This window comes from Lithobates pipiens, unplaced genomic scaffold (genome assembly GCF_037356315.1).
Source record: "Lithobates pipiens isolate NorthernLeopardFrog02 unplaced genomic scaffold, aLitPip1_a1.2 Scaffold_19, whole genome shotgun sequence".
Lineage (NCBI taxonomy): Eukaryota > Metazoa > Chordata > Amphibia > Anura > Ranidae > Lithobates > Lithobates pipiens.
This window is the reverse complement of record NW_027507764.1, coordinates 25,547,720-25,560,086: the sequence shown is the minus strand read 5'-3', so window position 1 is coordinate 25,560,086 and position 12,367 is coordinate 25,547,720. Positions and strand designations below refer to the sequence as shown.

The 12,367-nt window shown below is 45.3% G+C and overlaps 1 protein-coding gene across 1 annotated transcript in view; it reads right to left on the bottom strand.

Annotated features, from left to right (window-relative positions):
• The window catches only part of LOC143995847 (vomeronasal type-2 receptor 26-like), an 81,833-nt gene extending 76,502 nt beyond the window's left edge, over positions 1–5,331 (bottom strand). Inside the window, exon 1 of the mRNA XM_077490565.1 lies at positions 4,908–5,331. Coding sequence (XP_077346691.1) covers positions 4,908–5,173 — 266 coding nt within the window. The 5' untranslated portion in view covers positions 5,174–5,331. The remainder of the gene's footprint in view (positions 1–4,907) is intronic.
• Positions 5,332–12,367: the final 7,036 nt, after the last annotated feature.

The window sequence follows — 12,367 nt, the reverse complement described above, 5'->3', positions numbered from 1 at the left end:
CTCTGCCCTCAATCCTGCACTCTGCCCATAGAGGACCCTTCAACCCTGCACATAGAGAACCCCTCAACCCTGCACTCTTCACATAGCGCACCCCTTAAACCTGCACTCTGTACTAAAGGAATCCTCAACCCTGCACTTTGCATATAGTGCACCCCTCAACTCTGCATATAGTGCACCCCTCAACTCTGCATATAGTGCACTCCTCAACTCTGCACTCTGTACGTAGCACACTCCTCAACCCTGCACTCTGTATATAGTGCACTCCTAAAATCTTGGTATGTAACAATGCCTCACTGTTTAGTGCAGTTTAACCACACCCACAAGTTGATGCAGAGATAATGATGTGCAGTAACCTCTAGCAACCAATCAGTGAACAGCCATATGACAAGTGTAACCACGCCTGAAGTCTTAGGAAGGCAGTTGGATCCTCCGTCGGCTATAGTAGCAGTGAGCGGTAGGAGACGTTGTATCTATCTGGTTCTTCTGACATATTGTGAACAACGCTATGACATTATCCTTTGTTTGTGAGTGTACACTGTGAAGTTATATAAATAGCATTAAAGATGTTTTAAATTAGATTACGCTATGTCCGCTGTTCTTCTCTTTCACTGAATTTTGAGGGGGATGAGCGCAGAGGTGGATAAGAAAACGAAGATTGCTGCCACTTTTTGATTGTATATGTATACGCCAGATTGAACCTTTTTCTGGTAAGGGTTGTATCAAGGGTGGTCTCTTCCACACGCCCCCTGTTTCAACCTGTGCACGTGTGAAGGTGGTGTTTGTCGGTGTCAGCATTCTGCATTCATTCCGCTTTATGAATCTGCAATAGAATTTTTTATACAGCGTCTGATAGTGATTTCCATGATCTGATATATGGACTATATGTTTAGCTACACAGAGCATGGATTACAAAAAAAGGACTGATGTTAAAATAATTGCTTTATTGTGGCAGTTATTTGTAATTAGCGCTGCTTGAATCAGTTTTTTATAGATTTGTGTTAATTTAGTAATGAACTGCTGTAATCTCTAGAAACCCATCAGTGAGCAATAATGATGTGCAGTAACCTCTAGCAATCAATCAGTGAGTGTTAAGGATGTGCAGTAACCTCTAGCAACCACTCAGCAAGCAGAAATGATGTGCAGTAACCTCTAGCAACCATTTAATCAATGGCAATGATGTGCTGCAACCTCTGGCAACCAATCACAATCGCTACCTGATCTGCTGCAGTAAACTGATTCTTGAGTCTAGCTGCTATCTGTTGTATTTCTTAGGTGGGGAGGGGGGGCCCAAGAAAATGTTTGCCTAGAGTCCAATGAGTAGTAGAGACAGCCCTGGTAGTGGCAGTGCAGAGGAGGCCATGAGCTGTATGTACTGGCAGTGTCATGGCAGTCATTAAACACAATGTAGTGACAGGGTAGTGAGCAGTGTGTAATAGCATTTCTGTTCAATCAGCATTATATGATGGCAATGCAGACATCCCAAGTCTCCCGCATTTGACGACGGGCTGACGGACACCCGTGAGTGTGGCATGATCTCCAGACTGTCAACCGCAGCAGCCCGAGCCACCCCCTCCTCCAGGCCAGGGGTGCCAGCGGCATCGCTATGGGGATTGATTGTACGAAAGCAGGTGCAGCACGGTGATTTCCCATGTGTCCCAGACTGTTACTCTGCCCTCCTCTCGTAACCCCCCCAGCTCCCTCAATCACGAAGTGCCCGCCCTCTGCCAGTCCAGCTCAGAGAAAGTTAGGAAGCCAGGGCAGCCAATGGAAGGTGAGCAGCAGCTGTCTGAATATAACCCTGCATCTGTGGTGTCACTGGATAGAAAAAATAACCCTGCAACGTTGGTGTCACTGGATGGAAAAAATGACACTGCATCAGTGGTGTCATTGTATGGAAAACAATTACCCTGCATCAGTGGTATCATTGGATGGAAAAAAAATGACCCTGCATCGGTGGTGTCACTGGATGGAAAAAATTACCCTGTATTGGTGATGTCATTAGCTGGGAAAAAAATTCCCCGTGTCAACGGTGTAGCTAAGAGGAAAATGGCGCTGCCTCAATGGGGATAAACTACAGCCAATCAGTGAAGGGGAGATATCGGCGGGTGCATGTGCATTGTAGTACACACACACAGATTACCTTATAGTACAGAGCCCAGGGCTGAGTCGTGAGACATGGTGGTTATCATGAAGCTTCCAGGGACAGTCTTCTGAAATTGAGAACTGGCCCCATGTTACCAAAATCATCCTAATATATACACAGAGTAGGGATTTTTTTTACAAATCTAATTTAAGCCCCTTTCACACTGGCGCGGTGGGTGTGTTGGCGGTAAAACACCGCTATTTTATTGGTGCTTTACTGCCAATTTTGTGGCGCTATTCGGTCATTAGCGTGGAGCTTTTGCCCCCACTAGAGGCTGAGAAAGGGTTAAAACCACCACAAAGCTTCACCGCTCCTTCACCGTTCCAAAGATGCTGCTAGCAGGACTTTTTGTAGTGGCCTGCCAGTGCACCACTCCAGTGTGAAAGCCCTCGGGGCTTTCACATTGGAGACACAGCAGCGGCTCTTTCAGGGCGCTTTGCAGGCACTATTTTTAGCGCTGTAGCGCCTGCAAAGCACCCCAGTGTGAAAGGGGTCTTATAGTAGTCAGCATATAGAACAATTTTATCAATATGTCTTTGTTAATATACCTTGAAATCAATTTAGATATATCAATAAAATACAATTTAAGCCCTCACTAACTCATACTTTAAAATAAGTTTAATATAAAATCAATATATATATAACAAGTTCTGACCAGGACTAGAACCAACAACTTCAACACTATAAGCCTGTCGCTCTAATCATTATGCTATCACTCAAACACTTTTAATGAGTGATTTTTAAGTTTAATATGAGATTAATTCTCAGTGAAACCACTGTACTAGTCCAGACAAGTAATTGATATGATCGATCTGTTATGACCAGTCTTCTGAAATTGTGAACCGCCCCCAGGGAAACTGAAGATGACACCTTAATGCTCCCATCTGATCACCCTAATATATATACATTTTTTTCTTCTAAATCTCTACTCTCTAATTTATAGTAGCCAGCATATACTACAACTTTGTGTGCTCAATATATCAGTGTGTCTTTGTTAATATACCTTGAAATCAATTTGGATATATTGATAAAATACAATTTAAGCGCTTACTAATTAATATTTAAAAAATATATATATATATATAAAAAATATATTATCACCTGGATTAGAACCCTTGACCTCACCTACTTAAGCCTGCTGCTCTAACCACTATACTAACTCTCATTACTTACGTTTGTTATCTTTTTTGTTTAATATGAGGTTAATTGTTTGTGAAACAACTGTTAGTTCAGATAAGTAATTGCCATGATCAATCCGTTAGGGCCATAAAACACATTGTCCTGCTGCCTTCTAGCCATTCACAATTGCCTCAATTTAGGGACAATAGTGCAATGTTTCCTACAAGTTGGGGTGCTGAGCTGTGCTGGCCATTGTTTTCTGTTATGTATAGAAGCTGTGTCCCCCCCCACACACACACACAATACACACGTTTTCAGCATGGCTCTTCTTGTTGGAGCAGAAGACAGAGAGGAATAAGACAGCAAACTATTTATACAGTAGAAGAACCAGAGAACCCAGCACTGCTTCCCTATACTGTGTGCTATAACCTAAGATAGGTGTACAGAGCAGACATGTATAGCTGCAGAATGATGGTCTGTGGGTGTTACTACATTATTGCTCATTGGTCCTAAAAATCTTCTTAATAGAGACTACTATATTTATAAACTCAGAATTCTGACTTTGAATCTCAGAATTCTGAGATTAAAAGTCAGAATTCTGACTTTCAAACTCAGAATTCTGAGATTAAAAGTCAGAATTCTGACTTTGAATCTCAGAATTCTGAGATTAAAAGTCAGAATTCTGAGATTCAAAGTCAGAATTCTGACTTTCAAACTCAGAATTCTGAGATTAAAAGTCAGAATTCTGACTTTGAATCTCAGAATTCTGACTTTGAATCTCAGAATTCTGACTTTCAAACTCAGAATTCTGACTTTTAATCTCAGAATTCTGACTTTTAATCTCAGAATTCTGACTTTCAAACTCAGAATTCTGACTTTTAATCTCAGAATTCTGACTTTTAATCTCAGAATTCTGACTTTTAATCTCAGAATTCTGACTTTCAAACTCAGAATTCTGACTTTGAATCTCAGAATTCTGTAAAGAAAAAAAAATTTAAATTTACAATTCTGACTTTAAAAGTCAGAATTCTGAGATTAAAAGTCAGAATTCTGAGTTTGAAAGTCAGAATTCTGAGATTCAAAGTCAGAATTCTGACTTTCAAACTCAGAATTCTGAAAAAAAAAATTTTTGATGGCCCCAGGGCTCTTCCATACCAAAAGAAAGCTCTATCTGTCTCAAAAAAAAAAAAATATTTGAATTTGGGTACAGTGTTGCATACCTAAGTAATTGCTATTCAGTAATTGTTGTCACCAGGCTGACTTACTGCTATGCTGTGAATTGCCTTTATTGCGAACATCCCTGAATAGTTGGAGATCATACACACAAGTTATAGAAAGTCAGCACACCTCCCTCCCTCTCTCCTGGAAGAGATGGAACCATCTGCTGGATCCGTCTATAAGGATATGACATGACTATTTATCAGAAATCCCAGCATGGCCTGAAAACACAATATTATGGAAGCCCCATGTATTACATGTATATTGGAGAAACACAGACTGGATTCTAATAAGGAGACAATATATAAAACATCAGCAGATACATTTGTAAATTTCCATAACACAATACAATGATAATGAAGACAAAACATTAGATTTATCTTTGTTGGGTTATACAGAGAGAGTGAGATGAGAAATAGAAACTTACCTGTAACACACAGAAACGTGTTTAAAACCATCCCAACCACTTCTTAGTCGATGAATTTCTGCAGCGAATAGGGTGTGCAAGTGAGCAGAGATTAATCCTCCAAAGATGAAATCTCCCTTCTGGTGATATTCATACTCAAACCATGGCTTTACCCTCCTAGTTCTACAAGCATATGCTAATCTTCGGGTCAATGCTTTTCCATAGGATGTGATGGGAATGAGGAGTATCGGCAGTAAAAAGACACAGAAGACCGGAGAACATTTCATGTCACACAGGAGGTCCTCTCAGTCACCGGCAGCTCTGCGCAGAAGTAGATGCAATCACTGGAACTTTATACACATCGGCTGAGACCGACTTACACTACAGAACAAAGAACAGAATAATAGTAACTTCAATCTGAAAATATGTATTCTATATCAGACAGTGTAACTGATCGAATAAAGTTGGTTTATTCTTATGTAGCTCTGCTATTTTTTCCTACTAATGCTTTAACATGTAAGCCTATGGACAGTGTTATTGTTTAGTATAGGGGCCATCTAGCGGCCAATAACAGGAAATGGACTTGAATGATTTTCCTTTCTCAAGCACTAGAAAGATAACAGGAAGTGGCTGGTCTGTTTACATTCTGCTATGACCTATCTACCCAGAATGCCAGGTGACCTACCCATGATCACCCTGTACTGAACTGCATGCTGGGTAGGCTATAAAAGGACACACACAGCCATTTTCTTTCTCTTTCTGGATGCATGGCCTGCCTGTAAGGACCTGTGAGGAGGTCTCCAGAGAGCAAAGCCTACAGCCACTGTGGAGCGGAACAAATACAGTCTTTGCCATTCACCTGATCGCTGAAGAGACTGAGTGACGGGATCGGGAAGGATCCAGAGACATCTGTCAGAGCATCAGAGGGACCCGGTTCATCATGTGGAGCAGATCGGCGTGACGGAGCCGGCCAACTAGAAGCAACACAGAGTGCACCGGAGCAGAGCTGTTACATTCTTAATATCCAGTTTGGTGAGAGGGCTGTTGCCCACAGTTTATTACAGACTTTCATATACCTAGATCTTAGCACAGTGTCGCTGGGACCTGTAGTCCCATGGAGGAGAATCTAATAAAGACTGAGTTTAGACTGCCTCAAGCCTATCCTTCACTTCACTGGAACACTGTGTTATTCCTAAGCAATTATTTAAGAGATAATTACAAGTGGATCGCACTACAGGAACAGTTTGTGTATTAATCTCAAGTTAACCCCTGTTATTGCACTGTTGGATTACAAATTTGTTACAAACACAAATAGCTAGCAGAAGAAAGAATATCAGAGACTGCATCTTATATTGCAAGGTCTTGTACCTTTATTAAAGTAGGGGGAGCTCCCTTGTAGTTGTGCTGCATCATAAAAATATTTGCATTTCTGTATTCAGCTTGAGTGTGCTGGAAGTGGGAAGGTGCCCAGCCAGGCATTTGCATCCTGAGCACCAGTCCCAATTGGAGACACATTCTTAAGGTTTTTCCAAATACCAACTTATTTCTGCATATTGTTGTGACTATTCACTGTACTGTTGTACTACCTTAGTGTAGCAGTGCAGTTGCTGTAACCCTGTCAGGTCACCTTGAGGTCAGGTGACAGATGCACACCGTAGGGATCAGGAGTGCACCGCAAGGTAGTGGACCCTACGGCTGACTGCTGCGGACGGGAGTCAAGGTGATAAGGTAGGCAGGGCCGCCAGAACACCAAGACGGATCCTACCGGGGTTAGAGCATAAGATTCCCTGGGGCGCGGAGTCTACGAGCCAGCAGGTGTTCACCAGAGCCACTAGTGGTGAGGATGGACTGCGCTGCAACTGGCTCCAGGAGGCAACAGGAGGATAGGGATAGTAAGGGAATAAGCCAAGGTCGGGGCCACAAGCAGACAAGGACAGCAGAGTTCACGCCAAAGGTTCAGGGTCACAGGCAAACAGGGATAGTCAGGGACACGCCAAAGTTGGTAACAGAACAAATGAAGAGCACACGGCAGGTAACAGGAAGCCAAACACACAAAGGTTGATCAGCGGGGTTGGCTTGCAGTGCACAGGTTAATATAGAGTTCTCTGATAGGAGCTAGGTTGGAGCCATGCCAGAGGAGGGATTATAAAAGCAGTCAGGTGAGAGTCAGCTGGTCTCTAGAGATCAACACATGGAGACAGGTAAGCAGACAAACTCTAACCATGACAAACCCCTTATATACGCTTATTCTTTAGTAAACTTAATCTGTTATTTTAATCATAAACAGTGAGTTGGTGTGTTATTACACAAATGGAACCCAAAGTGTCAGAGGTAAGGGTAGCTCCAGGTGTCGGGGATGACCAGTGGGAAAGCGAACAACTTTGCAGCTCCCAAGGGAGTAGTGCGCTTCAAGAGGGCCCACCGAGATTTCCCAACTGGAATGCCTGAATAGACCAGGAGAGGGGTCAAGAGTGGAAGAAGTTATGGAGCCAGATACTGCCCCTCAGTGGAGTCAAGAGTTTGGAGGTGCGGCCCAGAAAAACCACCATTCTGAGACTCCCAGGTGACCAATGGTTTGATAAGGAGGTGCGGAAATTAATGCGGAAGGTGGTGCCAGGGCAAGGCTGCTATTTGCTAGACTTAAAGCAGGATGTGCAGGAAGATTTTACCTATGTCCTCTTAGAGTGTTAGAGTGGAAAGAAACCACCCCAACAGAGTTCAAGGAAGGGATGGTGAGCTTAGCTGAAGGCCTGGATGGGTGGGTGATCCTGACACAAGAACCAGAAGAACCCCCACCTGGGACACCCCCAGGGAGTCCACTAGCGAGAAACTCGATGAGGGGCAGCCCAAACTGTGTTTGCGCAACGCCAGGCGAGAACCTGGAGTATGGGATGCTGCCAGCCTCCTTCTACTTTGATATGAGTAGTCTGGTGGACAGCCTGATACAAAGCTATCAGGCATCCACAAATGAGAGGTATCGGAAGCTGCCAATATTCCCCGGGCGCATACCAAGGCCAGAGGGAGAGGAGAATTTCCAGAGCTGGGTGGATCAAGCAACGCAATCCTTAGAGGGTTGGAATGTCCCAGGGAAAAGGCGGATTAGTGAAAGCTTGTTAAGTCCAGCAGCTGATGTCATCAGAAGTCTCAGGAGAGGAAAACCAGACTGTAATGCCAGAGACTACATTAAAGCCCTCTATGCTGTGTATGGGAGGGTAGAATAACTGTCTGACCTGATGTATCGGTTCGAACACACTCATCAGAAGAAGGGAGAGAAAGTGTCGGCTTACATTGTCCGTATAGATCAACTCCTGCACCAAATCATCCTAAAAAAGGGTGTTGATCCTAAGGAGGCAAAGTCTGACTGGAATGGACTTTGCAAGGGGCCAGGCAAAACAATCCCATTGCCATATCGGTTACTCCTAAAAGGCACCGGTGAGACTCTTTCATATACTGAGTTAATGGGGCTAGTGAGAGAAAAGAAAGCCATCCTGGAAGAGAAGGAGAGAGAGACCCGACTGGCCACAGGCATCTCGCAAAGGAGTGAAAGGGCCGCTGCTCAGCTAATATCACTAGAAGGTATGGAAGATGTTGGCGTAGAGGGGTACGAATAGGGAGAACACCGTCCGACTCCAGTAGTGGAATCCTTGTCAACACCAACCTGGACCAAGTCAGATGAAGAGGGCCCCCCTAGCTAAAGCTCTGCTGCAACAAGCGCTGCTCCAAGTAATGGGAGCACAAGTCAAGAGCCCAGATGAATGAAAGGACAGTAGGAAGTGCTATTGGTGTGGAGAATTTGGGCATCTCATGGTCCGTTGTCCGAAGCAGGACCCAAATGCTGAACTACTAAAGGAACTGATTAGAATGCTGAAGATGCTGACAAAGGAGCAACCATCAGGAAACTCCAGGGGGTCTCAGTGAAGGAGCCAGCTGAGAACCCCGCTGAAAAACAGAGCTCCAAGAGAAATGGAAAGAGAGTACCTGAAAAAAAGGGAAAAATGAAAAAAAGGAGTCCTGAAACCTCAAGAGGGTGAGCAGATGGACAAGTAACCCGTCACCGCGGTCAGGGAACCAGGTACAGAGAGTCAATGCTTCACCAGTTTCTAGAACTCCAGCAGGGCCTTTCAGAATGCTGGTGAGAAAATACCATTCAACAAATTCTAACGCACCGCCTAGGATTGGCGAACAGAATTCTCAAAATAAAACAGGGATGAAGGAGTGCCTTGCTAGGAAGAGAAGGCAGTTGGAGAGCTTCCCGGATAAACTATTGGGGCCATCCCCTATTGTATCTGTACAGATAGAAGGAATCTACACCCAAGCCCTATTGAATACAGGAGCACAAGTTACACTGTTGTATCGAGATTTTTATGACACTTGAGTCATATCCCCATCCGCAAGCTGGAGGAGCTCGAGATCTGGGGGATTGGGACCACCAGATGTCCTTACGATGGTTATATCCCCATCCAAATCTCTTTTGGACCTGCGGCTGTGGGGAAAGAGGAGACATTTGACACGCTGGCTGTTGTGTGCCCCAGGCCCCTGAACTCCATAATAGTGGGGACGAATATTGATCTGGTGAGAAGACTGCTGTTTGCCGTCATGGATGTGGGGGGGTACCATCAATAAAAATCCATCTGCAATTACGACAAGCATACCACCGGGTGGTCAGAGAGGAGAAGTGGGACAGCTGTGGAGCCTCAAAGGCAGAGGAAGGACGATATGGCCAGTAAAGGTTGCTCAAGTGAAGCCCACTATCAGGTTAAAGTGGGACCAGCCAGGCCCATTTGTAGTACTGGAAACGGATGAGGCAGTCCGAACCAGAGGGTTGGAGATAGTTGCTGAATTGGTCCCTACACGGGACCTGTACCAAACATGAAAAAAGTGCCAATCTGTTTGATGAATGTGACAGACCACCCGATAAAGCTGAGGGCCCGGATGCTAGTGGGACAAGTCAGTGCGGCCAACCCTTTACTTCCAGATGAGATGAAGAGTGAGGGAGGTGGCTGGGGTCTGGCGAAGGACCTGCAGCACTGCATAGAAAATTTGCCCCCTCCTTGGCGGGAAAGGGCGAAGACCCAGGTGAAAAGGTGGGAGAAGTTATTTGCTCAGAATGATTTTGATGTGGGATGTGCAAAGAGTGCTAAGCATACGATTCGCCTCCAGGAAGACAAGCCCTTCTGTGAAAGAGGCCGGAGAGTACCGCTTAGTGACCTGGAAGACCTAAGAGAACAACTAGCTGAGTTGAAGAAGTCTGGGATAATCCAGAAATCCAGGAGTCCCTATGCCTCCCCTATCGTGGTAGTGAGGAAGAAGAATGGGTCTCTCCGCATGTGCATCGACTATTTTGAAGCGACGCATCCCCGATCAATATACCCCCCCGTATTGAAGATGCATTGCAGTGCCTCACTGGAGCCAAGTGGTTCAGCGTGTTAGGCCTGAAGAGTGGGTATTACAAAATTCCCATGCATCCGGCAGATCAGGAAAAGATTGCATTCATATGTCCACTAGGCTTCTATGAATTCAGTCAAATGTCTCAGGGTCTATCAGTGGCAACTGTCACATTCCAACTCCTCATGGAAAGGATGGTTGGAGACATGAATCTCGTGGAGGTCCTTGTGTATTTGGAGAATATCATCGTGTTTGGGAAGACCCTTGAAGAACATGAGGCTCGGCTGGAAAAGGTCTTCTCCCGACTTTATGAAGAAGGGTTGAAGTTGTCATTAGAAAAGTGTCAGTTCCACCGGACTTCGGTCACATACTTGGGGCATGTAGTCTCAGCAGGAGGGGTTGCCATGGACCCACAGAAGTTGGAGGCTGTCACCAGCTGGCCCCAGCCAAGAACAGTAATGGCGTTGAGACCCTTCTTGGGATTCTGTTCTTACAACCGGAGGTTCATGGAGAACTTTGCAACTATTGCCCGACCCTCAATGAGCTACTACACAAGGTCATCGGGGAAGATGAGGAACAAGGGACAACGACGAAATGGAGTGGCACTCGAAAGAAAGAAGAGTCTTTACAGGATCAGTGGACCCATATATGTGAGGAAGCATTCAAGAGACTTAAAAAGAACCTGACAGAAGCTCCAGTGCTAGCCTATGCTGATCCCAGTCTACCTTATGAACTACATGTTGATGCAAATAGAGATGGCCTAGGAAAAGTGCTGTATCAACATCAGGGGGGGAAGTTGAGACCCATAGCCTATGTGAGTAGGAGCCTTACTCCCTCAGAAAAGAACTACCCTGTGCACAAGCTGGAGTTCTTGGCCCTCAAGTGGACAGTGGCTGACAAGTTACGAAACTATTTGTATGGAGCCGAGTTCACCGTCAAAACAGACAACAATCACTTATGTTTTGACCACAGCCAAGTTGGATGCCACTGGGCACAGGTAGATAGCAGCATTGGCTGAGTTCCAGCTCAATCTGAAATACAGGCCTGGGGTTCGAAACCGGGATGCAGATGCTCTGTCTCGAAGGCCCCACAGACGCGGACGAAGGGATTCATCCATCGGGCATCCCCAGACGATACTGTGGGCTGGCACAATTGAGGGGAGAAGGTTTGCCTCGACTGTCGAAAGGAGACCTGTGAAGAGACCAAGCGGAAGATTCCACAGGCAGGTTGTCGATGCACGCCTTGAAGAGTCAGAACACTGAGTTTCTAAAGAAGAGTCGAGAGCCTGAAGCAAAGATTTTACACAAGGAATGGAATCGACTGAAGCTTAAGGATGGAGTCTGAAATACAGGCCTGGGGTTCGAAACCGGGATGCAGATGCTCTGTTTCGAAGGCCCCACAGACGCGGACGAACCAGTGGAATGGGCCTGTGTGACTGAAGAAGGAGTGCAAGCTCTGTGCCAGGGTCTGGACAAGAAAAGTAGTGGAGAAGTGGCTGCAGAATTCCTAGGGATTCATCCATCGGGCATCCCCAGACGATACTGTGGGCTGGCACAAGTGAGGGGAGAAGGTTTGCTGCGACTGTCGAAAGGAGACCTGTGAAGAGACCAAGCAGAAGATTCCGCGGGCAGGTTGGCGGTGCACGCCTTGAAGAGTCAGAACACTGAGTTTCTAAAGAAGAGTCGAGAGCCTGAAGCAAAGATTTTACACAAGGAATGGAATCGACTGAAGCTTAAGGATGGAGCACTATACCAAAGTTGCCTCACAGAGAATAATGAAAGGAGGCAATTGTTCCTCCCAGAGAAACACCAGGCTACTGTCTTAGCCTCTCTACAAGATGAACACCGTCATCTAGGAGCAGAAAGAACTTTCCGGCTGATCAGGGCTAGATTCTACTGGCCCAACATGCAAAGAGAAGTGTAAAGCTACTGTCACTGTTGTCTCACATGCATTCAGAGAAAGACTTTGCCACAGAGAGCAGGCCCTATGGGTCATTTGCAGAGTCACGAGCCTTTGGATTTGGTGTGCATTGACTTTCTGTGCTTGGAGCCCGACATAGGTGGAAGAAACAACTTCCTAGTCATGACGGATCACTT